Here is a 26,858-nt window from a genome sequence, read left to right on the forward strand (position 1 = left end):
ATTGAAGGTCACGTTTAGGGTGAAATGTTGGAAGGTTTACGGGGGGAGGGATGCTGGGGGCTGTTACCTTTTGTACTGTGACATCTTGGGATTTCTGGAGTTTTTTCAAATAAAGCTGGTATTAGGGTTTTCTGGTGTATTTGTGCCTATATTGTGCAACTGTTTATATATTTGTGTGTATTTATAACCTCCAATGATTTTGGAATTAATTGACCAATATGCAAAAAAAAAATTAACTTAACATACAGTACTTTTTTTTATTGAATACTTTATTAACAGTTTGCAAAAAGTACAGTGGTACGATTATACAATGGTGCTAAAAGGATTGTATTGAATACTGTATTAGAAGTTTGCAGAAAAAAGCACATGAAAGTACAGTTCAATACAAGAGAGCCTTGAGAGCCAAAGCAATGTTCAACTGTATTGTGTGTGCAATGTGCATATCTTGATTGACTGATATATTTATTGATCATAAAATAAAACCGGTCACATCACACATCCGACCCACCATAATCAAAAGGATAACGCAAAAAAGCTTACAGCTTGTTTCCATTGAGGTCCTCAGTATAAGGTGTGTATGATGTCATATTGTAGTGTGGTGCTGTTGAGTGCATGCAACGTATAGAGTTGATGATATGCTAATGTGTCCCAGGGTTCATATCAGTCATATATATTATCAGTCATACCACCCGTTCATATCACAGCGTTACAATGGGTTCATATCTGAAACGTTCAGGGTTGACCTGTTTTGCTGAGGAATTTCTCTTGGTCCAATCACAGTCGTCGTAAAAGTATCCTCCGGCTCCAAGCACCAATCAGATAGCCATGGTTCACATGACGCTCGTCTGTCACAAGCGTCATGGAACCGTTTGTTCCTGGTTCTCATTTTTTTTACATTTACAACTCTCACATGTACATAAACGTTCAGATTTCAAATATAAAGTGCTGACTGCCATGCCACGGATGTAACAAGTTGAGCCGTTAAAGGTCTAAGTACCTGTATATTCCGTATTGTTCAATAAAAAGCTTTTTAATCCGATTGCCAGCCATTTTTTCCGACTTTTCTCCGATGCTTTCAACCATGCGACACTACTGGTTGGGAGGTGTATTGCACTCTCATGTATTACAAAAAAGAAAAGAAAATGGCCGCCGATCGGATTCAAATGCTTTTTATTTAACAATACGGGGAGATACGGGTACTTATCGTGGACCGGATCAACTTGTAACATCCGTGGCTCAGGGGTAAGCACTTTATATTTGAAATCTGAACGTTTATGTACATGTGAGAGTTGAAAATGTAAAATAATCGAAAACCAGGAACAAGTGGATCCCTGACTGTCATGGTATGACAGTCATGTTTCAGGGCTACAATCAGACGGTCGAATAGAGTATCAAGTCCCTCCCCCTCGCTCTGCTCTCAGTGCTAGACCCATATGAGCCAGACAGACTAGCTGGCTGACTGGAGCCATTTTACATTTCTACACTGCTTTCTCTTGAGGAAATTAAATACAAATTTCCATCCGACATCTTTCCTGGTTCCTATACATGTTCTTCCAGGCACTGATGCAGGTTAAACGCGGCACTAGTAAGTGTTTCCTGTTATTTCAAGTAGATCAGTAACTGTAACCTTCGTGTGTGTGTGTGTGTGTGTGTGCAGACTGCTGGATGACGACCCACAACAACACAATGCTAGCCAGCCAGCCATGCCTCTCTCAGTGCTGCTAGCTAACCTTATGTTGGATTCGTGCGTGTGTGTGTGTGTGTGCACGCGCGCGTGTATGTTGTGCAGTGCACATCATTTTGCAACTGTTGTTTAGATCCTTGGTTCTCAATGTGGGGTCCGGGGACCCCCAGGGGTCCTTGAGGGGGTTCCAGGGGGTCCCCAGCAAAATGTGTTAATCTAGCATGACAATAATCACTATAACCATCACAATAAGCATCACAATAACCACTTTAACATTTTATACTTTGGCTAAGGTAGCAGATCTACAAGCTCATAGCGCGGCACTCGCCATGCTATGAGCTTGTAGATCTACTATTTTTTTTAGAAATCGTGCAAATGTGTGCAAACCTTTTGAATATAAGCGAAAGTATTTGCGATGGGGGGTCCGCGGCCAAATACATGTCATTTTGAGGGTCCTTGACATGAAAAAGTTTGAGAACCACTGGTTTAGATGACATTCTGCTGGGATGCAAAGGCAACTTGGCTCATGAGATCATCCCTCATAGAGGAACATCACCAAGCTGTGGCGTGATTGTAGCCTTTAAGAAGTTAAAACTAGAGCTAGCCTTGATCATACAATACTGACCGATGGCCGTCTTGATCCAAGCCAAGGCTTGCGTAGAGAGCGAAAGGAGGAGGGGTGCCACTGCCCAATTCTTATTCTGGGACGAACATTTGGCGAAAATGGCAGATCTACATACAAGGCAAGCTCGCAACGCCTTGTGAGCTTTTAGATCTGCTATTTTCGGCCAAGAAGATTTGGTGTAGGATAAATGGGAGCCCTCAGCCCTGGCCGACCCTGGGGGGTTTAGTGGTTAAAGCCAGTTGTGTTGTAGCCACAATCCTTTACCTTCGCCTATTGTATGCGTTGTTGACATTGTCATCAATACACAGACAGCACGTGACATTCCTGTGTGACCCTTGGGAGGTGTCTAGGCCTAGGGCATTGGTTCTCAACCTTTTCAGGCCGTGACCCCCCCCCCAAAATAATCATATTTGAACTGGGGACCCCTCAAAATAATCATATTTGAACTGGGGACCCCTCAAAATAATCATATTTGAACTGGGGACCCCTCAAAATGATCATATTTGAACTGTGGACCCCTCAAAATGATCATATTTGAACTGGGGACCCCCCACCCTGACAAGCACTTGGAATGTAGGAGTTGATGCATTACATTTATTTAGTATGTCTGGGTTCCATAGATAAATATTGTGGAAAATCGAGGCGTTGTGAGCTTGTAGATCTGCTATTTTCACAATCTTTGCCTCATTATTTGGCCAATGTTTGACCAGTTTTTTATAGTATACTTTGTTGATTACTTTTGATGCAGTAATGCTCTTTTATCCCTTTTTGAGGTATTAAAAAGGTCTTAAAATGCCTTAAATTGTCACTTCACTGTCATCTGAGGACCCCCCCTGGGGTTCCGACCCACAGGTTGAGAACCATTAGCCTAGGGAACTCCATATCGGGGCATTAATTCTTTAGTAGTGTCTGGGAGCTCTCGCCCTGTGTGTCTGGCTGTGCCATGCTGCCATCTCTTATGCACAGTCAGTGGTCTAAAGTAACTAAGTACATTTACTCAAGGACAATTTTTAGGTCTTTTTTACTTTACTGGAGTATTTCCAATTTTCAGTACTTTTACTCCACTCCACTATATCTCAGAGGCAAATATTTTACTTTTACTTTTACTTTTACAATGTACTTATTTGAAAACTTTAGTTACTGTAGATTTTGAATATTATCACAAAACATACATTAACCACTTCAACCCTATATACATTTCGGCCATTTGAAAATAGCAGATCTACAAGCTCACAGCTCAGCTTGTAGATCTGCTATTTTCAAAAGATTTTTAGACATTTTATACATTTGAAAACGTGTGAAATGGCCGGGACACACTGCACAATGAGTACTTTTATACCAATACTTTTGTACTTTTACTCGAGTAAATGTTTGATTCCGGACTTTTACTTGTAACAGAATATTTCTACATTGCAGTGTTGATACTTTTACTGAAGTAAAAAAAATGAGTACTTTTTCCACCACTGTGTACACTGTCTGCAACATCCTCCATTATATCGCTTATTCGCTTCACATTCAAATGAACAATTTGCTGTTTTTCAAGGGCACCAAATGTGGTAACTGAGAGGAAGGAAGGACAAAGCAAAGCAAACATCCCCAAAGCCGAGTCAGTGGACCATTATGGACTATGACAGACGGTGAGTAACAACAGCTACAGCACTGCTTCTCCACATGGGGGTCCGGGGACCCCCCCAGGGGTCTTTGGGGGAATACAAGAAAGCTCGCCCCAAAACACGCTTGCCCCACCAGGTATAACTAAATGTAAAGTCAGTAAAACTATGCCTAAACCTAACATTATTCCTAACTTTTAACTCAGTAAGACTATACCTAAACCTAACCTTATTCCTAACTTTTAACTCAGTAAAACTATGCATAAACCTAACCTTATTCCTAAACGTAATGTCAGTAAAACTATGCCTAAACCTAACCTTATTCCTAACTTTTAACTCAGTAAGACTATACCTAAACCTAACCTTATTCCTAACTTTTAACTCAGTAAGACTATACCTAAACCTAACCTTATTCCTAACTTTTAACTCGGTAAGACTATACCTAAACCTAACCTTATTCCTAACTTTTAACTCAGTAAAACTGTGCCTAAACCTAACCTTATTCCTAAACGTAACCTCAGTAAAACTATGCCTAAACCTAACCTTATTCCTAACTTTTAACTCAGTAAAACTATGCCTAAACCTAACCTTATTCCTAAACGTAATCTCAGTAAAACTATGCCTAAACCTAACATTATTCCTAACTTTTAACTCAGTAAGACTATACCTAAACCTAACCTTATTCCTAACTTTTAACTCAGTAAAACTATGCCTAAACCTAACCTTATTCCTAAACGTAATCTCAGTAAAACTATGCCTAAACCTAACCTTATTCCTAACTTTTAACTCAGTAAGACTATACCTAAACCTAACCTTATTCCTAACTTTTAACTCAGTAAGACTATACCTAAACCTAACCTTATTCCTAACTTTTAACTCGGTAAGACTATACCTAAACCTAACCTTATTCCTAACTTTTAACTCAGTAAAACTGTGCCTAAACCTAACCTTATTCCTAAACGTAACCTCAGTAAAACTATGCCTAAACCTAACCTTATTCCTAACTTTTAACTCAGTAAAACTATGCCTAAACCTAACCTTATTCCTAACTTTTAACTCAGTAAAACTATGCATAAACCTAAACTTATTCCTAAACGTAACCTCAGTAAAACTATGCCTAAACCTAACCTTATTCCTAACTTTTAACTCAGTAAAACTATGCCTAACTAAACCTAACGTTATTCCTAACTTTTAACTCAGTAAAACTATGCCTAAACCTAACCTTATTCCTAAACGTAACCTCAGTAAAACTATGCCTAAACCTAACCTTATTCCTAAACTTAACCTCAGTAAAACTATGCCTAAACCTAACCTTATTCCTAAACGTAACTTCAGTAAAACTATGCCTAAACCTAACCTTATTCCTAACTTTTAACTCAGTAAAACAAATACAAGAACCGCTGCGGGTGAGCGTGTTTTGGGGCGAGCGTTCCGGTTACCTTCCAGGGTCCCCAGCTAAATGATGGATAGTTAGAAACTCAATGGACCCTTATTCGTCTGTAAATCTGAGAGTGTACAAATGGAACCAAATGCACCCTTTTAACGGTTGCCTGGTAAACCACCCGGTTCGCGGAATTCAATTTCAGGCTGCTGAATGAAAATTTAATTGAATTCCGCGACCGGGTGGTTTACCAGGCTACCTTAACAGTTCCATTTGTACAGTTGAGTTATGGTGGTCCGTAGCCTAATGCATATACCACACTGGGGGGGTCCTTGACATTAAAAAGTTCAGAATCACTGAGCTACAGTACCAGTAGACTCGCGAGCAAAAGACTGTTGCCTCCCACGATCTTCAAATGCTTCCGTCATACAGTCTGGAGCAACGGAAGCTCCTTGACATGGAGAAGTTGGAGCACCGCTGATATAGCAACATACTGTTAGGATTTAGAAAACAATGTTTTTTTTTCTTTTCTAAATTTTTATCCCACGATGTAACCCATTTTTTCACCCAGTGCCAATTGTCTATGTAATCATGGGCGCTACTCTCCCTCTGCCAGCCTAGGGAGAGCCCAGAACTGAGATCATGCCTCCTTCAATGCATGAGGAGCTAGCAAGCCGCTCCTTATCACCATCTCAAAATGTTTTGTTCCAGGGACCCCCATGAAGCAAAGATTTGAGTTACAAATGTTCGCTTTAAAAATATATGTATTCAAAGATTTGCACACATTTTCAAGATCTTTAAAAAATAGCAGATCTACAAGCTCATGTGCCTGCGGTATGAGCTTGTATAACTGCTATTTTTGAATAGCCAAAGAAATCTTAAAATGACACAGTATGAGTTCCCGGATTGAATGGGTTAAACGTCTGTCACATAATGTTCCTAAATGACTGTAATTTCTCGTAAAATCTCTCTTGTGGTTTCGTCCTGGCACAGTAGGGGTGGGCGTGGGGACCGCACGGGTCGCTACGGCAACAGCACCCCCAACGACCACAACTTTCGAGACATGGACTACCGCGGCTACGGCCAGGAGGACGAAGACCCGGGAATGAGCTACGACGGGGTGGAGATGGAGAGGCAGTATGGTGGTGGTGGCCGCGACGAGCAGCAGCAGTCGGCCGGCATTCGAGACTTCTCCCCTGGTCGCTTCCAGCAGGACCGCTCCTCTGGGGGGTTTCCGCAGAGAGGAGGAGAGGGGCGCGGAGGAGAGGACGGGCGCAGGGGGAAACAAGGCCTCCTGTGCCCCTCGCGGTCCCAGGCCCAGCAGCAGCCCGATCTAGCCTTCCCCAGGCTTCAGAAAGACGAGGAGGGGGGTTCTTCCAGGAGGGACTTCCAGCAGAATTTCAGGACTGGCTCGTCCCAGGGAAGGGGCCAGGGGGGCCAAGGTGGTGGTGGAAGAGGCTACCCCGAGAACAGGAGCAGCCCCCATCACTCGGGGGCCCGAGAGCAGGGCGACTGGGGCCGTGACCGTGAAGCCGGAGTCCAGCCGGAGCAGTTTGAATGCAGTCCGGCGAGACACGGAGAGGAAGAGAGGTTCCCCCGTGGGCCAGGGAAGAGGAGGGTAAGTCGGTCCTCTCTGCAGTGCAGAGCCACCGAGGTAGGGTTGGGTGTTGAAATAATATGGTTCCAAGTAGGATTAGGAACCGACTCCAAATTGACAGGTACCCATGAAAAATTTACGAATCGGAATCGATCCTCATTTAAGGGTCCTGTAGGTTTCCTATAGCGTACAACAATTAAGCTTTAATTGCTACTGCTTTCCTTTGTGTTGACGATGACTTTTATGAGAGAGGTTACTATTCAGTACATGTCTTAAAGTTGACCATTTTGTATGTAAAATTTGTGTTTGGTTAACACCAGTATTTTCAAGCATTGACTCTATTTTAGGTACTACTCATATACACACTTAGTAGTACTAGCAATAAACTACTATTTACTAGCAACTAGTAAGTACTACTTAATTAAGTTAAATTAATGCTTCAGAGAGTGAAGATATTTTGTTGTCTAAACATTTGACCTCCTTTTCTTTTCTTTCTTACTTTAAAAAAAATGTATTTATTTGTTTTACCTCAAATCGGAAATGATAATATCCTAACAATACCCATCCCTATACCGTGGGCTTTATTAATTAGCAGAGAAAGGGAAGTCTGCAAACTGTGAAATAGCTCCCAGTAGAAAAATGTAATAAAGTTAACAACGCCTCAACCCCAGCGGGTCTTCATCAGGTCTCAAACCTTTTCTACTGCGAGCTATTAAACAGCGTGCAGACTTCCCTTCCTCTTCTAATGTACGTATTTTAACTCGGCACCTGTACATGTTTTGTCGGCATGCGTGTGCTTCCCTTTGGAATGTGTATAATTGGTAATTACCACGATTTGGCACTTGCAATAGTAAACGACACTGACTGAACATAGCCTGGCATGGCCAGACTAATATCACTGTGTAGATATTAGTCTGGAATCTCTGTGTGGAACCTGCATTTCTGAGGGGAAAATTCAAAAAATACCTCCGGTGATAACCAGACCCATATTTGCATACTGGGCTCTGATTGGTCCCTCACAACTTTGGAGGGAGAGAAATAAAATCTCTATTGAGAGGGGCAATTGTTTTTGCAATGGCAGATTCGTCTGGAACCAGGCTAACTGAACATCCCCTCAACCGTCACTTTACAAACATGCCATCTGGACAAAGACACAGAACTTTGACATGGGGGGGAAAACAATGTTTTAGTAGGAGTTTCGTCCACTCAACCATTACAGCGTGTGTGTGTGTGTGTGTGCGTGTATGTATACAGGGTTTCCCAGGAGGGGCAGAAGACCGAGGAGGTGTGGGTCCAAGCCTCCTGGACATGTCCCTGGACGAGCTGGACCAGAGGGACCAGGACTACAGGGCAGACCTGGACCTCGACCACAACGAGAGACAGAGCAACATCATCATGTTGCGCATGTTGCCACCTAGCGCGACTGCCAACGAGGTGAATGTGTGTGTGAGTGTGCCGCGCCTTTTATTAATCAGAGATTGGGAAGACCTAACAAAAAATGCCCGTCCCGAGATTATTTTTCTCTTTGATCCCTGATGTTTCTGTAATGTTTATAATGCAGATCCGGGCCCAGCTGCAGGAACAGGGGATTCAGCCTAGAGAGGTTCGCCTGATGAGGAACAAATCTTCAGGTGAGGACTGGTCCATTGGACTGATTTCTTTATTTTTTTATTTATTTTGGGGGGGGGGTCCTTGTTTCCTCTCTCCCTCCTCTTCTCATTATATTTAGCTCCCCTCTTTAACTGCTAGACTCTTCCATAACCTTCCATTTACTTCCTGATGCCCCTTCTCCTCTTCCTCTCTTACCATCACCCTGTCGTTCGTATTCCCCACTGGAACTAGTAGTAGTATTAGCTGTGGTAGAACACACGCTGTTAAGTATACACATGGACTCTGTTAATAGGCAAACTCCCCCTTATATGACTCTTGTCTGCTTGTTGTAACCTTGCTATTACATGACTCAGGACAACAACCCCACCATACACTCACACCAGCAAAGGCAAACTCAATTCTTAGTGTTGTTGAGAACTATTATGTTATTAGTGCTAATATGTTATTAGTGCTAATATGTTATTAGTGCTGGTAGAAGACATCCCAAGTGCCGCTGATCAGGGAGGTATTCTCATTTAGTGGATATTGACTAAGATGTTGCATCAACGTCTTAGATGGCCGCCCTAGTAATCGGCAGACAGTAATTGAGCCAGCAGAGGTGCTAGGGACATCTTCGACAGAGCCTATTTATACTGGTAATTTGGTATTCGCCATATTAGGACAGTCCTCGAGCATAGCTGCTTCATACATCATTCCTATATTCTTCTTAAGGAAATGTCCATATAAGGACATCTCCTTAACACATATTCATAATCAGTGTTGCCAGATTCTGTGAGAGAAACAAGCAACCAGGTCTAGGAAAACCAGCCCAAAAGAAGCGACTATGGGCCACATGAGCACTTTAACATCAGCTATTTGAAAATAGCAGATCTACAAGCTCACAACGCGACGCGTTGTGAGCTTGTAGATCGGCTATTTTCAAATAAAATCTTGCTGGAAATTTTAATAAGCAGATCTGGCAACCCTGTTCATAATACCTCTCAACTATAACTCAGCTATAGGTATTTTCTCCATGGCTCTCATTTCCCATGCCCCTCCCCCATCTTTCCTCTTTCTCCTCCTCCTCCCCCATTCACGCTGTCGCCTAATATCACCTTGATGATGGCAGATGTGTCTGATCCCACGATCAGACACAGTCTGATGGTGTCAGTTGAGAGAACGCCCAGCGGAAGAAGACTGTGTTTATGCGTGTCATTGTTTTATGTGTGTGTGTGTTTGTATCCACTTCCTCTGCGCCTCCACTGGCTAGAATATGAGTGTGTCTCGTCTCAGCCACGTGATAATTCTTCACCACCCTCTTAACTGTGAAGTTACTCTTGTTTCTAAAAAAAGTAATATGGTCTAGCCTATGTGTCACCAGCTGCTCCTTGCTAGCCCCATTGGTTTTCTGTGAGGTTGTCACCCGGTCACACTTACAGTCGCCGCGCCACAAGTCTCTCCTCTTTCTGTCTCTCACACTCTGTACCTCGGAGTACAAGGTAGTGTGTGTGTGTGTGTGTGTGTTTTTATTTGTTTAGGATGCTCTTGATTTAAAATAATTACTGTAATAAGTCTGAATGCATTGTTGAATGTGTGCTCATGTTAGCCTGCAGAAGACGCATGATAATGTGAATTCACATGACCGGGATGGTTTACCAGGCTATGTTCATGCAGCCATAGTGTATTGCTAGGACATTGAAGGCTCCTCCACAATTCTACACTAGGCTCCACAAGCGCGCGTGCGCACACACACACACACACACACACACACACACAGACGCACAGATACACACACACACACAGTCACACACACACACACACACACACACACACACACACACACACACATACACATACACATACACACACACACACACACACACACACACACACACACACAGTTACACAGACGCATGCATGTACATACTCATAGTCTCATACACACTGTCATACTGTCCACCTGGCACTAAATACATAAGACACCTTGACTTTCAGAATAGAAGACATTTTGTGTGTGTGTGTGTGTTTGTGTTTCTCTCTTAGTACTTGGGTGCTTCATATTTCAAAACTAAAAGAGCCTCAGGCCCAAAGTGAGGAGTGGGTAGGACTCTCTCCCCTTTCCGTGACCCTGTTGAAATACTTTGACACTTTGACATTGCTTTTCTCTCCCACCCCTTGGTGTCATCAAACAATCTGAAAGTCTCTCCAATTGACTCTCCAAGGGGGGGGGGGGGCGAGGAAGCAATAGTTAATTTAATACCGGTGGTTCTCAAGCATTTATGTCAAGGACCTTCAACGTGATTTGCGTCTGGCTGCGGACCCCCATTTGAAAAGCTTTTTTGCCAGGGACTCCCCATAAAGAGAAGATTCGTCAACATTTGTCAAGATCTTTCAACATTTGTAGCCGGAAAATAAAATGGGGGGGGGTGGCTTAAGTGTTTAAACTGTTCCTCATTTTGCTGGGGGACCCCTCGGGGTACCCCTCAAGGACCACTGGGGGTCCCCGAACCCCACTTTGAGAACCAGTGATTTTAATCAGTACCGATACAGGGTCTCTCTCTCTCTCTCTCTCTCTCTCAATCTCTCTCTCTCTCTCTCTCTCTCTCTCTCTCTCTCTCTCTTTCTCCTGTACATGAAGCACTAACCCCTCACTGCGTTGTTATGTTGTTGTTGTTGTTTGGTTACCATGGCGACTGGGCGGTGTCCAGGTCAGAGCAGAGGATTCGCCTTCGTCGAGTTTAATCACATACAGGAGGCCAGCCGATGGATGGAGACCAACCAGGTCACTCTCCCCTACACAGACACCACATACACATACATGCAAGCAGAACACGCACACTCACCAGTCACATCACAGCCTTAGTCATAATAACGCACACCCAACAGACGGTCCAGTAAGAAGCAGTGGTGGAGAAAGTACTGAAATGTTTTACTTAAGTAAAAGTATCTATACTGCAATGTAGAAGTACTCTGTTACAAGTAAAAGTCCGCAGTTCAAAATTCACTTGAGTAAAAGCACAAATGTATTGGTATCAAAATGTACTTAAATTACCAAAAATTAAAGTACTAAAATGTTGGAAAATAGCAGTTCTATTTTCTCACAACGCATCGCGATGTGGCGCGTTGTGAGCTTGTAGATCGGCTATTTTCAAATAGCCTATGTATAAAATATGGCTGAAGTGGTTAATGTATGGTTTATAATTTAATAGCTGAGTAAAAGTACTGAAAATTGAAAATACTCCAGTAAATTTAAAACCTCAATTGTACTCAAGTACAGTACTTGAGTAAATGTACTTAGTTACTTTACACCACTGCTCACAGTCACATCACAGCCTAGTCATAAACGCACACCCAACAGACAGTCCAGTAAGAAGTACACAAGAGATTGGCCACTTCATGTTTGTGTCTTCAGGTAGGTGGGATTTCATACTTTTGGGGCAAATTCCTCTCCAGCTCTCTGTACACAAAGACAGTGAAATCCACGAGCAGGCACATTCCCATTAGGCCATGTTGATGTCTGTCTGGGCGTTGATGTGCAATTTCACCAATTGGACCCTACCAGTCACATCTGTTCTTTTTTTTACTTTTATTTTGTTTTACATTTGGACACAGGTTCCTTCCTATTTCCCAAATGGTCCCTTTCTCCCTCTCCCTCTTCTCCCTTCCCCCCCAAATATGTCCTGACACACAGTACCAGGTCTTGGGTAGTGTGACAGCGAGACTATCATATCTGACATCATGGTCTATTCCATGTTTTTCAGTTGAGTCTTAGTATCTTCACGCTCTCTTTTCGTATCTCGATCACGTTTTACTTTTGGAGCCGCGATGAGGCCGAAGGTCGTTGACGGGTTGGATGGGTGGGATGGTCAAAGCTGAAAAAGGTTTCCCCTTAAGGGGGGGGTTTCATAAGATTGAACAGAAACACATTGTAACGACACAAGTCTGGGCACACACATACACCATCTCAGTCCGTCCCAATTTTCTCTAAAGCTGAAGGTTGCAATTCTCTCTTGTCCTCTTACTTTCTATTCTCTCTCTTTCTCCCCCTGTTGCTCTCTCTCATCTCTTGTGAGATGAGGCCTCTCTCTAGCATGTGTGGCCTACTTATCCCTGATAATCATTCTTTGTCATCCCCCCATCCCCCCTTTTTTTTTCTTTTTTCCCCCCCAGAGAGTGCTGTCGATTCTGGGACAGAGAGTGTCCATGCACTTCAGCGACCCGAAACCACGTGCCAACGAGGACTGGCTCTGCAACAAGGTATTATCTGAGGGGTCAAGCGATTTATTTATTTATTTTTTGGGGGGGGGGGGGGTTGCCTATGGTGACGTGCCCAAAATAGTGACGACCAGGGTGAAATTGGTTAATCGATCAACATACGGTAAGTTTTTTTATTTTAATGATGTACAGATTTATAATATGTGCCATTTACACCAAAATGTCGATGCTCCACTATTTTCCATATTATAAAATTAAAAGTAACTGCTGATGAACATTACGCATACTTTATTTTACTGTAATTTTATGGTCTAAAATGTATCTCAGATTGAATCCAATAATCAATAGATTAATCGATTTATGGAATTATGAAAATGATTGTTAATTCCAGGTCTGATTGTCTGCGATGTGTTGTTTACATGTGCATGCAAATGTACATTTTGTAAATGTATATAAAGTGACTGCAGCGGCTCAGTGATTTGACAGAGTCTCATTGGGTATTTCATTAACATTCCTACAGTGTGGTGTACAGAACTTCAAAAGGAGGGAGAAGTGCTTCAAGTGCAGTGTGCCCAAATCAGGTAAACATGGCTTATCACCTCAGTTGCAACGGCGACAGCTCACTGAGACACTGACTGCTCATGGCGCTAGTGCTGGCCAATATATAAACTCCTCAGAGAAAGTTTGGAAACTTAACTTCTGTCGATTATTTCTCCCCTTCAATATTACCAATTGGTATAGCATTTTATATCATTGATTAGTCACATTTACTAGGATCATGCAATCGTGGAATGAGCAACACAGCTAAATGTGTGGGTAGCGACAAAATACCCCAATATGTTTCTGTTGGTATTCGCTCTCTTTTTGAGCGACCTCAGAGGCTGAACTGAAGTTACCCCACCTGCCAGCAGGTGTATGCTGGCAGGTCGCTGAGACTAGGTAATAAGTGTTTCAATCACTTAAGCCCTCTTTTAATTTTATGTCATTGTCTTGTAATGGTGTTGTGTTAATTTAATGTTTTTATGTTATGTGTGGACGCCAGGGAAGATTAGCTGCTGTTATGCAGCAGCTAATGGGGACAGTGGTGTAAAGTAACTAAGTACATTTATTCAAGTACTGTACTTAAGTCAAATGTTTTGGTATTTTTACTGGAGTATTTTCAATACGTTTCCACTACATCTCAGAGGCAAAAATTTTACTTTTACTCCACTACAGTTATGAAAACTTTTGTTACTAGTTACTTTGCAGATATAAATTATTATATTATAAAACATACATTAACCACTTCAGCCCTATTTTATATATAGGCTATTTAACATTTAGTACTTTTACTTCTTTAAGTATATTTTCATGCCAATACTTTTGTACATTTTTAACACGGACCTTTTACTTGTAACAGAGTATTTTTATATTGTAGTATTGCTACTTTTACTTAAAATAATATAGTATAGTAAAATATCTGAGTACTTCTTCCACCACTGAATGGGGATCCAAATAAACTCAATACACTCAATATTACATTTTTCTAAAATGTCGTTGCTTTGTCAGAGGCTGAACTGAAGTTGCCCCAGCTGCAGAGGGACTTGTCCTTAGGGCCCAACAAGGAGGGGACGCAGGGCTTACTGCCTCTACCAGCCCCTTACCATTCTGCCGGTCCTGCAGTCAGCACCGGACAGGCTGCACAGCAGGCAGAGGTGGCCAATGACAGTAAGTCCTTTCTAGTTTTGTCCGTGACAGTGTAATTGTTTTTTTAGTTTTTTTTGGGAGGGGGCTCTTAATTGTTAATGCCATGTTTTAGAAATCTGATATTCTCCCTCTTGCTCTTGAACACTAGCTCTAATCCTGAGGAACCTTGGCCCTCACACTTCAGTGGAGGCCATCCTATCTGCGCTGTCTCCATTTGCCACGCTGTCCGCCTCCAATGTTCGCCTCATCAAGGACAAGCACACCCATCTCAACAGAGGCTTTGCCTTCCTCCAGCTCTCTACAATAGTGGTGAGAAATACACCGATATAAACACACACGTCAAGATTGGACAGACATGTCTGGGCACTGATATTATTGGTTAATATGTATCTAAATGGGTGTTGTCTATGGATATTATCAGACCTTATGGGTTAATATTCAATCATGAGGAAAATTTCATTGATAGCGTTGACAAAGATTGCTGTGCAAGAAAAAGTGCCCTGAACATAGTCATTGCTCATGATCATTGTGTTTTGATATAGTTACTGTTTAAGTATATACATTTATTGCATATTCATAGTGCCCTCAAGCACACACGCACACTAGGCGGTCAACTAAATTATCAAGCCTCGAATAACCGTTGACTGGGGGGAAAATGTACAATCAATTGTAAAATAATATGCAGTATTTGATTAGTAGGCTTGGCTACCGCTCATTGTTTTCAATGTCAGTTCAACCAAATGGGTGTGTGCTGAGGGTCTTTGATGCACTGCTGGGCAGCCTACATTGAGTCTGAAACGCTGTCACACGACGAATCCTTGTCTTTGTTCTAGCCTTTTCAACCAGCCTCAAGCGTACATTCATGCTCGAGCGGGCTGTAAATTGTTGATGTTCGCGCTAGTACCGACAACACCAGCGGAATTAATGTGCCAGTCCGGTAGGCTACATGAGTCATTATCTCATGTCTGAAAACATTCACATAGAGCTATCAAAAGGTGTAACCCAGGTAGAATAATCAGCCACTCTGCAATAGGTTAGCTATTGCAGAGTGTCCAAAGTTATTTAAACTGTCATTGAATAAATATCCTCTGGATGTAATGGTACTGACCAGTTCTAACACATACATTATGTGCATCATTTTCGTTGCAAAATGCAATAATAATAATGATGGAAGATAATTGAAAATCTGTAAATGTTTACGTTTTTATTTATACTTGTGAGTACATCAACATTTTAGGTTGACGATTTTATGAATGCCATTTTTAGCCTAAAGCCGAAAAATAGCAGATCTAGAAGCTCACTATGTGCCGCACTGTGACACGCTGTGAGCTTTAAGATTGCCTATTTTTCGGTGCACAACACCAGCGTGCAACTAAGTTTAAATAAATCTATCTCTAATCCCTAAACCAAATTTCTAAATGTGTAATCGTAATCCTAACCCCAACCTGAATCTTTTCCTAATTATAAACCATTTTCTAGCAATTATCGTAATACAAACACACACACACACACACACACACACACACACACACACACACACTCTCGCACACACACTCTCGCACACCTTTTCCTCACTGGCCTTTCCGTATGTGTTTTTGTCTCTAGGAAGCGTCCCAGCTGCTGCAGATCCTCCAGGCTCTTCAGCCAGCTCTCACCATCGATGGAAAGGCCATCGCTGTAGAGTTTGCCAAGGGCTCCAAGCGGTAAGCAAGCAAACAAACACTTGCACATCCAAATCTGACTGCTAAAATAAAAAACACAACAAGTGCGCTGTTGTTTGAAGGGGGGAAAAGGTCAAATCTTGAGGCTGTCACGGTTATAAAGACGCTCACAACAAACCTTTTTGCCAAGATTTGAAAGTTAGTTCTGGAGCACCGCTCTCGCCCAGTGTATGTTCACCAAAAAGCACTTCTGGCGAAAGGGCCTACTCTGTGTGGAGTTTGCATGTTCTCCCCGTGTCTCCTAGGGTAGTTAATACCCTCACAAAAACATGTAGTAATCCTGGTCACTATACCGCCTCCCCCATGACAGCCGGGGCGCTTGATGGAGGGGAAGGGAACTGGTTGGAATAACGTGTTCCTTCCACGCGCTACGTCCAACCAGGGAAACTCCCCCCTGTCAGGTGACAAGAAGGTCAGTTGGCTCTCATGCCTGAAGGAAGCATGAGCTCGGCCCTGGCCTCCCTACTGTGGGGTGACTGGTGTAATACTGGTGTAGGGCTGGTGTAGCGCCCAGGATCACTTAGGAAATTGGCACCGGGTGAAAAAAATGGGTTACAAAAATCGCGGGATAAAATTAAAAAAAAAAAAAAAAAAAAAAAGCACTTCTGGTATTATTTTGATTTAATTAAATACTTTAATCTGTAGGCTGTATTTTATCCGATACGCCTTCAAGGTTAGTTTGAGTTAATGATGAGAGTTGAAATAATATGAAGAAACATTTCAAAGCGCTGCATTTCCTAATGAGCGTTCTCTATATGTCCTGTGTGTCAGTGATGTGTTCCTGACAGACGGCAGCAGAGTGAGCGCTGCGACGGTGGCCAGCACAGCCATAGCTGCTGCCCAGTGGGCTGTCACACAGGTAAAACAGCATCTAGTTCATTTATTTAAAGACATTTGCATGAGTTGTTATTGTTTTTTTTACCACTTAAACATTCTAGACTTAGTAAACCTGGACCTGAGGTGGCTTGGCGCCGTAATTGGACTGCTTTTTTTCTGTCGACACCAAATCACCAAATCTCTGCACCAAAAATTGCCGATCTACAAGCTCAAGACTTGTAGATCGGCTATTTTTGGCTAATGTTCCTCCCAGAATATGGACGCTAGGGTTCAAGTGGTTAAGCTAGGGCTGTAACTATTGATCATTTTCTAAGTGATTATTCTGTTGATTACTTTTTTAGATTAATTGAATAATCAAGAAGCTTTTTTATTATCTTTTTAATCAACAAATTGACTCAAAAATATTGTAATATATTATTTTCATCTACTAAGTCGATTACCCACTTAAGCCCTACTTTATAGTCGTTCAACAGTGTTGTGTAGGTTTTCTGTATTTTCTGGCCTTACCCTAACTCTATTTTATTCAAATTGATTATTTTTTATAAATCGAACTGTTCCCCCCTTAGATTAAGCCTCACCTCTTGTTTTCCCACTCCCCCATCTCTCTGGCTACGCTAGTCTGTTCAGAATGATGGAGATGTAGATGTGGCAGTGTACCAGCAGGGGGCAGCGGTTCCCTACAACCTGGAAGGACAGGGGTACATGGTGGGGCATGACGGCCCGGCCCTCAAGGCCCAGGCTTTATCTAGTGCAGGAACAGGCCTGATGGGGCCGTACACAGGAGCTGCAGCCCCTGGTGAGAAGAAACTCCTGTAATATATTTAAAGAGGGAGATGAGTGTTAAATAGCTCTATATTCTGATAGTAATCATTGCTATAGAGAGTGTTTTTAGTAACGTGGATCTCCCCATCTCTCCAGTTCTTTAGTAAACGGCAAATACATTTTCAGGTTCTTATAGTAATTTCATCCAATCAGGGAAGAGAACTCATACAGGATACAGGATAAACAAGTGAAAATTGGAAGTGAAGAAACAAAAAAAGGAACATAGAAGCTGATAAATGGGTTCTCTCTTCAGATTGGATGCAATTGGTGACCCACCTAGAAAAAGTATTTTGTGTTTATTAAACTGCCGAGGAGACCCCATTACTGCACAAACACTCCATAGCAATTATTACAATCAGAATATAGAGCTTTAACTTTTTGAAAAATAAACTTTGTTTTAACCTGCAAACTCTTCGTGTGTGTGTGTGTGTGTGTGTGTGTGTGTGTGTTTGCGCAGCAGTGACCTCATCTGAGGTGACATCAGGTGGTCTTCTGCAGCATCTTCACACACAGACTTCTCACATCACCACGGCGACCAGTGCAGCATCCAGCCAGGTAGAGTCATTCATCATCCATTTTCAATCCCCGTACGTGTGGAAATAAATGTCTTAAAGGGATACTTCACTTTCACATAAAATAAACATTTAAAAAATATATTAACACATCCACTGCCAAGGGCTAATCTCATAATGTACTCACCAGTGCCAAGGTGTTTTTGTTGTTTTTTTGTTTTTTTCATGTCGCCATAGATCTTGTTAAAATCCTTAAGATTGAGCGCTACACGGTCTGTTTACATCCGCGCGATCTCCCTGTATCTCCCAGTGAAAACCACGTGTCAAACGGGGCATCCATGTTTGAGTTAGAGCGGATTACGTTAAACAGTGAAATGCGAGGAGAAAAAACTACAGGAAGAGAATTGAGTTTCAGTTTCGTCTGTAGAATGGGAGCGGGCGTGAGCGTCAAAACCGGATCCCAAATAATTCTATTTCCTGTCATCAAACCGGAAACGGAAGTGGATCAAAAAAATTCCGAAAGTGCACCCGGACCGCGCATGCGCGAAAAGACCGCAGCCCGTAGGGCTACGGTCTCGGCGCTTAACAGTTGGATTTAACGGCCCGTAGGACTACGGTCTTGGCAGTTAATGTGTTAAAAATAAATGAAAAAAGTAATGGAAAAATCACGGCCCCCTCACGCATTATAGTGTCCTACTAATGTGTGAGGGGGCCTTTATTTTGCCATAACTTCTTTCATTTTTTTTTAATATTTATTTTTAATGTTTATTTTATGTGAAAGTGAAGTATCCCTTTAATGGGTTCATATGATCCTCCCTCCCCACCTCCTCATTTGTGCTGTCTGTATCTCTCTCCTGTCCATGCCCAGGTGTCTCAGCAGGTGGAGATCGTAGGGAAACCTCAGCCAGTCACTCAAAGCCACCCTGCCACCCCTGGCACTGAGCACGAGTACCAGCAATACCGTAAGAGTGTGTGTGTGTGTGTGTTAGAGCAGTGGTTCTCAACGTGTAACACGATGCGTATCGTATTGTGGTTTCTGTATGTGAGGTTGTAGGCAATACCGTGTGTGTGTGTGTGTGTGTGTGTGTGTGTGTGTGTGTGTGTGTGTGTGTGTGTGTGTGTGTGTGTGTGTGTGTGTGTGTGTGTGTGTGTGTGTGTGTGTGTGTGTGTGTGTGTGTGTGTGTGTGTGTGTGTGTGTGTGTGTGTGTGTGTGTGTGTGTGTGTGTGTGTGTGTGTGTGATGACTGTACTCTGTATGTTTCTGCCTATAACCCTGAGGTGAATCACCTGTGTCTCTGTCTGTAGCTGTGCCAGACGTGTCCACATACCATTATGACGAAAGCTCTGGCTACTATTACGACCCACTGACCGGACTTTACTACGACCCAAACTCGCAGGTAATCCCGTAGAACTGTTGTGAATGATCTTCTAAATCTCTAAAATGTTAAGTAAACATGCTTTAGAAATGACCGTTCTGCGTGTGTTTTCACCACGACTCTTATCTTCTCTGCGTCTTTTTCCTCTGTGATTAGTACTACTACAACGCCCACACACAGCAGTACATGTACTGGGACGGCGAGAACCAAACGTACGTTCCTGCCTCTTCCCAATCGAACGCAGAGGCTGCAGCCAACGCCGGTGAAAACCCCGCCCCTTCAGATTCTCTGTCCGGAGGCGCCGCCGGCGTCAAGGAGAAGAAGGAAAAACCCAAGAGCAAGACTGCCCAACAGGTACGCAACCGGTTATCCTGTTACAAAAGAGATGCACATGAATGATGCTTTCAAGTCCAGTGTGAGCCTCCGGAGTTGGTGCGTGTTTCACTCAAGATGAAAAATTCTTTGCCATCACATCCCATTATCGCTGCTGTCAGGGTAGAAACCTCTGTTACAGTCCAAAACTGTAACTTTTCAGGATAAAAAAAAAAAAGGCAAGCGTTTTGAGCTTGTAGATCGGTTATTTTTGCTACTTTTGCGTCACACTGTAGTATGACATGGCATTAAAGGTAGGGTAAGTGATTTACTTTGGTTAAAATAAGTGTTAAATAGCTCTATATTCTGATAGTACTCATTGCTATAGAGTGTTTGTTCAGTAAAAGGAGTCTCCCATGTCTCCCCAGCCCTTTATAAAACAGAAAATGCATTTTCAGTGCTCTCTCCTGATTGGCTTAAATTGTGTCACCTACCTGAAAATGTACAATATTCTGTTTACTAAAGAGCTGGAGAGACCCCTGTGACCGAACAAATGCTCTGTAGCAATGATTACTATCAGAATATAGTACCGTAACCTTTTTAACAAAAAAAACCCCAAAAATATCACTTAGTCTACCTTTTAATTTACGAAAAAGAATAAGAGGTTTCTGCCCGACAGCGATGTTATGCATGTGTAAAAAGAGTAACATTTCTGGGGCGTCGACTAGCAATACAATAACTTCAAATGGCAAAGTAAAATATGTAAATATGGTACAGTATATGTATATGGGGTGTAATGATTCTCAAAATTCACAGTTGGATACGATGCTTGCGCATCCTCTCTGTAGCCTGCAGCTCTATATCCTGGATTCCGTTGACTTGGATCAAGTGAGTAATCTGTGTTTTTGAATTGACAGATCGCCAAAGATATGGAGCGCTGGGCGAAGAGTCTGAACAGGCAGAAGGAGAACGTGCGCTCCGTCTTGGCCTCCCCAGCAATGGGCTCCACGTCGCTGCCCTCCGGCTACAGCAGGGCAGCCGGCCGCCTTGACGACCGCAGGGAATCGGCAAGCGCTGACGCAGGCTACGCCGTCCTGGAGAAAAAGGTTTGTAATACTATATACTTCTGAGGATATCGGCAGTTTAGGACGTTTATTTTGTCGTTGTTTTTGCCATTGTTAACCCTACCACTAAAGCTGAAAATAGAAAAATCTACAAGCTCACAACGCCTCGTGCTGCGATGCGTTGTGAGCTTGTAGATCGGCTTTTTAACCGGCACGCAACTAAAGCGTTAATCAGGCATACTGTAACTCTATTCCTAATTGTAAGCCTAACTCCCCAAATCTTTCTTCATCATTTCTCAAATTCTACTATATACTTGTTGGGATATTTGGCTCGCATAAGTATAGTTATACTGTTGAGGAATTTTCAATACCAACCCTCTATATAAGTAAGCTCTGTCTGAACTTTCATGAACCAAAGTTTGATTTGTGCATGTGAAGTATGAGCATCTATTTGCGAGACAGTCTGCCATTGTTCATGGGTTCTGTGTGACTTTGTCATGATGCACTCTGACCACCTGATGCCACCTGATGCGTTGCTACCGTGTAGATTTAAGACCAGGAGCAAGGCTGGCAGGGCTATCGCTTGGTCATGACCATGTTCACGTCAGACCATGTTCATGTGATATCATTGTTATTGTTCCTTCTGGCTCTGGAGAAGCTGAAGCGCATAAGAAGATGCTAGCACTCTTTGTTCACTTTCCTATCATAAGGCATCAATATGTTTATTATATATAATTTCATAATGTGTCCTATAGTAACATCAAGTTCTGACAATGGACTGTTTGTGTTTCTCGCGGGCCTACGTGCTTAGCACAAGGTGTTTCTCGCGGAACTACGTGTTTAGCACAAGGTGTTTCTCGCTGGCCTACGTGTCTAGCACAAGGTGTTTCTCGCGGAACTACGTGTTTAGCACAAGGTGTTTCTCGCTGGCCTACGTGTCTAGCACAAGGTGTTTCTCGCGGAACTACGTGTTTAGCACAAGGTGTTTCTCGCGGGCCTACGTGCTTAGCACAAGGTGTTTCTCGCGGGCCTACGTGTCTAGCACAAGGTGTTTCTCGCGGGCCTACGTGCTTAGCACAAAGTGTTTCTCGCGGGCCTACGTGTTTAGCACAAGGACACCTTGGTAAGCTCTACTCCACTGGGTACGGCCTCCGACCCCCCCGATAAGATTCCCTTCGGAGGGGCTGAGAGGCGCTTTATCTATGGGCCTGTGAGAAGGAGCAGGGCACTGCTCCTCTGACCGCCGCTTATAGTCAGACGTGCATCTCGTTTGTTTGATCACCAAACGATTTAATAAATGGACGAAAGACGGCTTGTTTCATCTCTTTTTTATTCCTCATCTCGTTGTTCAGAAAGCAGCCAATTCCACACACACACACACACACACACACACACACACACACACACACACACACACACACACACACACACACACACACACACACACACACACACACACACACACACAGAGAGAGTCAGCCATAACTTACTGTATGTGTGCCCACATGAACAGTCCTGAATAAACGCTGTGTGGTGTTTTTGTCCTGCAGGGGGCACTGTCTGAACGGCCCCAGCTCCTCCTGGACCAGATCAGACACACTGCAGACAGAGAGGTATGGGGGCACAATGGAAACTAAGACTTTTTTCCATTTTTTTTTTAATGTGCTGCTGTGCTTTTAAAAATGTCAATTAAATCATCATTATTCAAGGTACTGCCCCAGTCTCTACTGTACAGACGGTTTTAGCCAAACTAATGTGGCTAGGACACAGGACAGAATCCTTGAATATAACTAGCTGGCTGTTGTTCAATTAATATTCATTTTGTATAATTAGCATAGCCGTTTTGTATGGATTAAAATGATCAGTTGCCATGACCGATTTCAGTCATTTGGACGTCATAATTGTACATTTTAAGCTAATTGTTTAGTAACCAGAGCGCTAGTGCATGTGTGTGCGTGAGGAGCTCACACTGTTTCACAAATCGCAGATGAACTTTTCAGTCGTGATATTTTTTGCTTTAAACCCTGAGTTTTGCTTCATTTTGCAGCGCTCTCCGCCTCAGCAGCAAGGCCTGGTCCCGGCTTACAGCGGAGAGACGGACAGCGATGAGGAGGGAGGAGACCGGGACGAGAAGGAGGGCAGAATGACCGACTGGGTCAAACTGGCCTGCCTGTTGTGCAGGAGGCAGTTCCCCAGCAAAGAGGCCCTCATCAGGCATCAGCAGCTGTCTGAGCTACATAAGGTGGTTATAACACCCAGAGATCCTCAGGGATGATGATGACATACACACCAATCTACCTTGAGAGTTATTTAATTCAGTGGTTCTCAACCTTTTCAGGCCACGACCCCCCCCCCAAAATTGACCACTATGAATTGAGTACAAAGGACCCAATGGAAACAAGCCGATGGCTTTCTTGGGTTTTAAATTCTTATTGGCTGACCTTGTATTGAACTGTACTTTCATGTGCTTTTTTCTGCAAACTTCTAATAAAGCATTCAATCAATCAATCAATCAAAAAAGAATCATATTTGAACAGGGGACCTCCCACCCTGACAAGCACTTGGAATTGTAGGATTTGAGACATTACATTTAGTTTGATTTGGTTCCACAGACACTGTAAATAGCCGCTCTATACAAGTTCACAACGCCTCGCAGCACGAGTCGTAAGCTTGTAGATCGGCTATTGTTTTGCCTCGTTCTTAAATTATTCGACAATTTGGCCAATGTTTGACCAATCTTTATATTATAGTTTGTTGATTACTTTTGATGCAGTAATGGTCTTTCTTTTTTCTTTTTTGGTATTAAAAAGGTCTTAAAAGTGCTTAAATTGTCACTTCACTGTCCATCTTAGGGGGGCGTGGCTCAGGGGTAGAGTGGCCGGGTAGAGTGAACTGGAAACCGCAAGTTTCCCAGTTCGATCACGGGCTGGGGCGCTCCCCCAGAGTTAGTGTCGAAGTGTCCTTGAGCCAGACGCTGAACCCCTAATTGCTCCCGATGAGCAGGTTGGTGCCTTGCATGGTTTCCTCCGCCATCGGTGTATGAATGTGTGTGTGAATGGGTGAATGTAATGCACAATCTATGTAAAGCGCTTTGGATAAAAGCGTTATTTAAATGCACCATTTACCATTTATCTGGGGACCCCCGCAAAATCATGTGGGGAACCCCCTGGGGGTCCTGACCCACAGGTTGAGAACCGCTGATCTAATATATGGCTTGGGGCCAGCCGGCTGTGGCTGGCTAGAAAATATTTAATACGTTTCATTACACTATTGTTTTACTTTTCCACCATCACAATTACATTTTCACCTCTGTACTTGTCTGCCCTCAGCAAAACCTGGAGCAGAGACGAGGCCAGCCAGATCCCACGCCTGCAGAGGTTGGTCACTCTGGGGAAATAATGCACACGTTGAAATGAAATGGGAGTGTGTCATGTTTTGTCGTTGGTTATTACTTGTGTGACTGACTTGTTTCTTGTCTGTTTTCCAGCGTCAGAGAATTGCAGACAGATCTGAGCCTCCTGACCCCAAGAAGAGAAGGTTCAGCCCCATGTAAGCATTAGAAAATATAAATGTCACACGGTCACGTGCGTTTCTGATAAAGGCTTGTCTGCTTTGTCGTTACAGACTTGTAATTCTAACCAAGTAGGCCAAAGGGCTGCTTTGCAACATAACTGGAATGCATTGTCTCCCGTGCCGTTGTTTGAACAGGGCGGCATCCAGATTGATGTGCAAAAAGCCAGTTGTGGTGGATTTGCAACGTCGCACCAGTATTGATTTCGTCGACTAAAACTATGACGAAAAATATTCGTCGACTACCTTTTTTCACTGATGAAAACTATAATATAAAACTAAATAAAAACTAAGCTACGATGAGTAAAACTAAGACTAAATATATTGACAATTTCGTCAACAAATACAAACTAGACTAAAATGTTAGTGAGGGACTAGTGGAGAAGAGATCCATTAGAACTAAAAGACGAGTTATTTTATGGTTGGTTGCGCTAGGGTGTGCATGCTGAAAATAGCAGATCTACAAGCTCACAACGCGTCGCAGCGCGATGCGTTGTGAGCTTGTAGATCGGCTATTTTCAGCATGCAACCAAGTGTAAAATCAGCCATTACGACACCATCAAGGCACCGCCAAAATACATTTCAGTCGACTAAATCAACTGTAGATTTAGTCGACTATGATATTTAGTCAACTAAAACTAGACAAAAACTAAAACATTCAGATGACTAAAATATGACTAAAACTAAATGGAATGTTATTCAAAAGACTATGGCTAAAACTAAATCAAAATTTGCTGTCAAAATCAACACTACGTCGCTAACACGTTTGTGCACACGGCTTGTTTCGATCACTTTCTTTCTCTTTCTGTCTATATAGTGATGGAATGACCGGCACTAGTCTCGGTGCCAGGATGCTGCAAGGAGGCATGAAGAAAGGGTTTTTACTGCGCAACATGCAAGTGGACTGAGCCCTTTATCTTCAGACCTCAACTTCCTGATCCAGATAGGACTGATGCAAAAGCCCTGCATACAACAACACTCCGCCATTACCGTTACCTTAGACATAGACAGTATAGATAGAAAAATAAAAAACATGGACTTGAGCTTGACATGGCATTTACGTACCTCAACCATTTAAATTAGAGTCCGATGAAGTGAACTTTGTAGCTGTGGGGATAGTGCACAGAACGCATCTTTACTTTTCTCTCTCTGAATGATAACATTCAGATTAAGCTTTCAGATAAGATAAGCTTTCACTTTTTCTTCAGAGCTTGTGCATCATGAGCAAGCTTTACCATGGGAGACTGCTGTTGGAAGAGGAAATCAAAGGCTGATAAAAAAAACCAATGCAGATCTCTGGCATCAGAAAAAAAAGAATATTTTAATGTTAATATCTATGCAGCATAGATTGTTTGATTTAAAGATATGCCTTGTCATTCAATGAATGACTGATCTGGACTGTGCAAATTTTAGAATGAGCACTTTTGTACCCCTAAACTCCTCAATAGCGGGAGAGAAGAGAATACGGCCTCCTATGGACTGGACTCGGTCACACTAACACTAGTGTGTGTATGAATTGTACCTCTGTATGTAATATTATAGTGTTTTGGATGTGTGTGTACACTTATATTATTTGTCTCTTGAAAACTTATTTTTTATTTCTGAATTTATTGAATCATTATTTGTAATTCATCTATCTCGTCTATGAAAAAAATACAAACTCAGAATGATGTGTCCACTGTCTACTGGCCTGTTTCTTATGCCTTGTAATGATTAGCTAATATTGCTACATCACTAAATGCAATATCCTACGGTGGATTTGCAAGAGTAGTGGTCAAAAAGGGGAATAAGAATAATACCTAAGAATTGAGCTCATCCCTGTAGGTTGTTTTTATTTTTTATTTGACCGTTTCCAAGAACCTCAAAGACAGCAGAAGTTGCACCACCTTATTTCTGCACTGCAGTATGCAAAGGTTGCTGCTGAGGTGAATTGACCCTTTATCAGACATGCAAACTTGTAGTTTTTCAGCTACAATAGCCGTTTTGAATCCAAATAGGGCAATTGTGTGACATGTCACCTTTTTCACCTCGGGGCTGTTTGCATGCCAGCTTTATTTATCTCCATGGAAACCACAACAAACGTTCCACAGCCAGTCCTTGCTGTAGACCTAGCAAGCTAAGCTATGGTGTTAACTGAGACAATGAATTAACCCTATGACACACTGACCATACGAATAAGGTAACCTACTCGGGTAAGTTAGAATCTTAACTGTTTAACATATAGATTTTGCCAATACAAAATTAGATAACGTTGACA

The 26,858-nt window shown here is 42.6% G+C and overlaps 1 protein-coding gene across 3 annotated transcripts; it reads left to right on the forward strand.

Moving 5' to 3' along the window:
* Positions 1-1,442: 1,442 nt before the first annotated feature.
* Positions 1,443-26,277, forward strand: rbm10 (RNA binding motif protein 10). 3 transcript variants are annotated; one of them, XM_080445298.1, is made up of 23 exons: positions 1,443-1,585; positions 3,853-3,946; positions 6,294-6,918; positions 8,152-8,343; positions 8,459-8,528; positions 11,196-11,269; positions 12,658-12,744; positions 13,223-13,283; positions 14,251-14,409; positions 14,537-14,697; positions 15,994-16,091; positions 16,881-16,968; positions 17,565-17,742; positions 18,226-18,323; positions 19,149-19,242; positions 19,585-19,676; positions 19,812-20,009; positions 20,885-21,073; positions 22,582-22,644; positions 23,079-23,273; positions 24,361-24,408; positions 24,519-24,580; positions 25,419-26,277. In XM_080445298.1, exons 2-23 carry the CDS (start codon positions 3,930-3,932, stop codon positions 25,507-25,509), a joined length of 2,940 nt encoding a protein of 979 aa, XP_080301424.1. In that variant the 5' UTR covers positions 1,443-1,585; positions 3,853-3,929; the 3' UTR covers positions 25,510-26,277. The 3 variants fall into 3 exon arrangements, with proteins under 3 accessions (XP_080301424.1, XP_080301426.1, XP_080301425.1); XM_080445300.1 differs by having other exon boundaries at positions 18,229-18,323; XM_080445299.1 differs by having other exon boundaries at positions 6,297-6,918.
* The last annotated feature ends 581 nt before the right edge of the window (positions 26,278-26,858 follow it).

The sequence above is a fragment of the Gymnoscopelus braueri genome, assembly GCF_963280865.1.
Source record: "Gymnoscopelus braueri genome assembly, chromosome: 12".
NCBI classification, from domain to species: domain Eukaryota; kingdom Metazoa; phylum Chordata; class Actinopteri; order Myctophiformes; family Myctophidae; genus Gymnoscopelus; species Gymnoscopelus braueri.